This window comes from Phaethon lepturus, unplaced genomic scaffold (assembly GCF_000687285.1).
Source record: "Phaethon lepturus isolate BGI_N335 unplaced genomic scaffold, ASM68728v1 scaffold11782, whole genome shotgun sequence".
NCBI lineage: Eukaryota > Metazoa > Chordata > Aves > Phaethontiformes > Phaethontidae > Phaethon > Phaethon lepturus.
The window spans coordinates 98-1,308 of NW_010524107.1; the positions used below are offsets into that span (position 1 = coordinate 98).

Here is a 1,211-nt window from a genome sequence, read left to right on the forward strand (position 1 = left end):
GACCGGGCAGCGCAGAAGGTGAGGACCCGACAAGTACAGGGACATTTGTGCCAGCAGAGGTTTGACGGGGCTCAGCCCAGACCCCACGGAAGAAATCCCAGCCCTTCCAACCAGCTCTGGAACAAACATCTTGCTCCCAGCAGCTCCACGGAAACTCCAGCACAGGAGCCTCGTCTGCCAGGCAGGACTGCGGGGTGTGACCCAGTCACGGCCACATCCTGCGCCCTACCCGGAGCTGTGGGGCTGTCTGTGGAGGCCGTGAGGCTGCCGCTGATGGGGGCTGCTGTGCTCTTTCCAGCGCTGCTTCGTCTGCGGTGAGAGTGGGGCTGCCATCACCTGCCGGGAGATGGGCTGCAACCGCAGCTTCCATCTCCCCTGTTCCGTGGAGGGTGGATGTGTCACCCAGTTCTTTGGGCTGTACAGGTAAGACTAGCTAGTCCTCGTGAGGGAGGCTCCTTGCCTTCAGTCCCCTCTCTGACAGAATCAGCCAAAGCAGAAAGGAACCTGCAGTGAAACTTCCAAGTGGCCGGTCACAGGCAGTCTCAGAGCCGCACACGGTCGTGGCCTTCTTTATACATCCTCTACCCACAGGGGTAGAGGATCACAGCCAGTGCTTCTCCCCTCACCCATTGCTTTCCTCTTCCCCCAGGTCCTTCTGCTGGGAGCACTGCCCAGAGCAGGCAGTGCAGGCGACTCCGGAGGAGAACACCACCTGCCTCATCTGCCTGGACCTTGTTGGGGACAGACCGTCCTACGGCACCATGGTGTGCCCAGCGTGCAAACACGCCTGGTTCCACAGGTGCTGCATCCAGAGTCAGGCTCTCCATGTTGGCTTCTCCGGCTTCTGCTGCCCTCATTGTAAAAATGAGTATCGATTTCTGATGGAAATGCTCACCATGGGCATCCGAATCCCCTCCAGGTTCGTGTCCTTCCGTCTGGCTCATAAGACAGGAGGGTACAAGCACCGTGCTGTGCCCAGGGCTGCCCCAGCAGTCCTGGCCCTCAGCTGTCCCATGAGTCTGTCCTTCAGCTTCATGGAGGAGTTGGAAACAGGGCCGGCGGGAAAAGCAGGCGCGCCCTGCATCTGCCTTATGCCGGGCCAGCAGAGGCCCACCAATTTTCTGTTTTTTTGCCAAAAGAGGCCCATCATGGGAGGAAAACGGTGCCTACGAACAATTATATGAGAGGCACAGCCGCTGCGATGCCAGGGA

The 1,211-nt window shown here is 59.5% G+C and overlaps 1 protein-coding gene across 1 annotated transcript; it reads left to right on the forward strand.

Annotated features, from left to right (window-relative positions):
- Window positions 1-298: 298 nt before the first annotated feature.
- Window positions 299-1,184, forward strand: LOC104617100 (G2/M phase-specific E3 ubiquitin-protein ligase-like; the record flags this gene model as incomplete). Its single annotated transcript, XM_010282329.1, has 2 exons — window positions 299-423; window positions 650-1,184. Coding segments are annotated over 2 exons (660 nt in total), but the record flags the coding sequence as incomplete, so codon positions are not given.
- Between the last annotated feature and the right edge of the window lie 27 nt (window positions 1,185-1,211).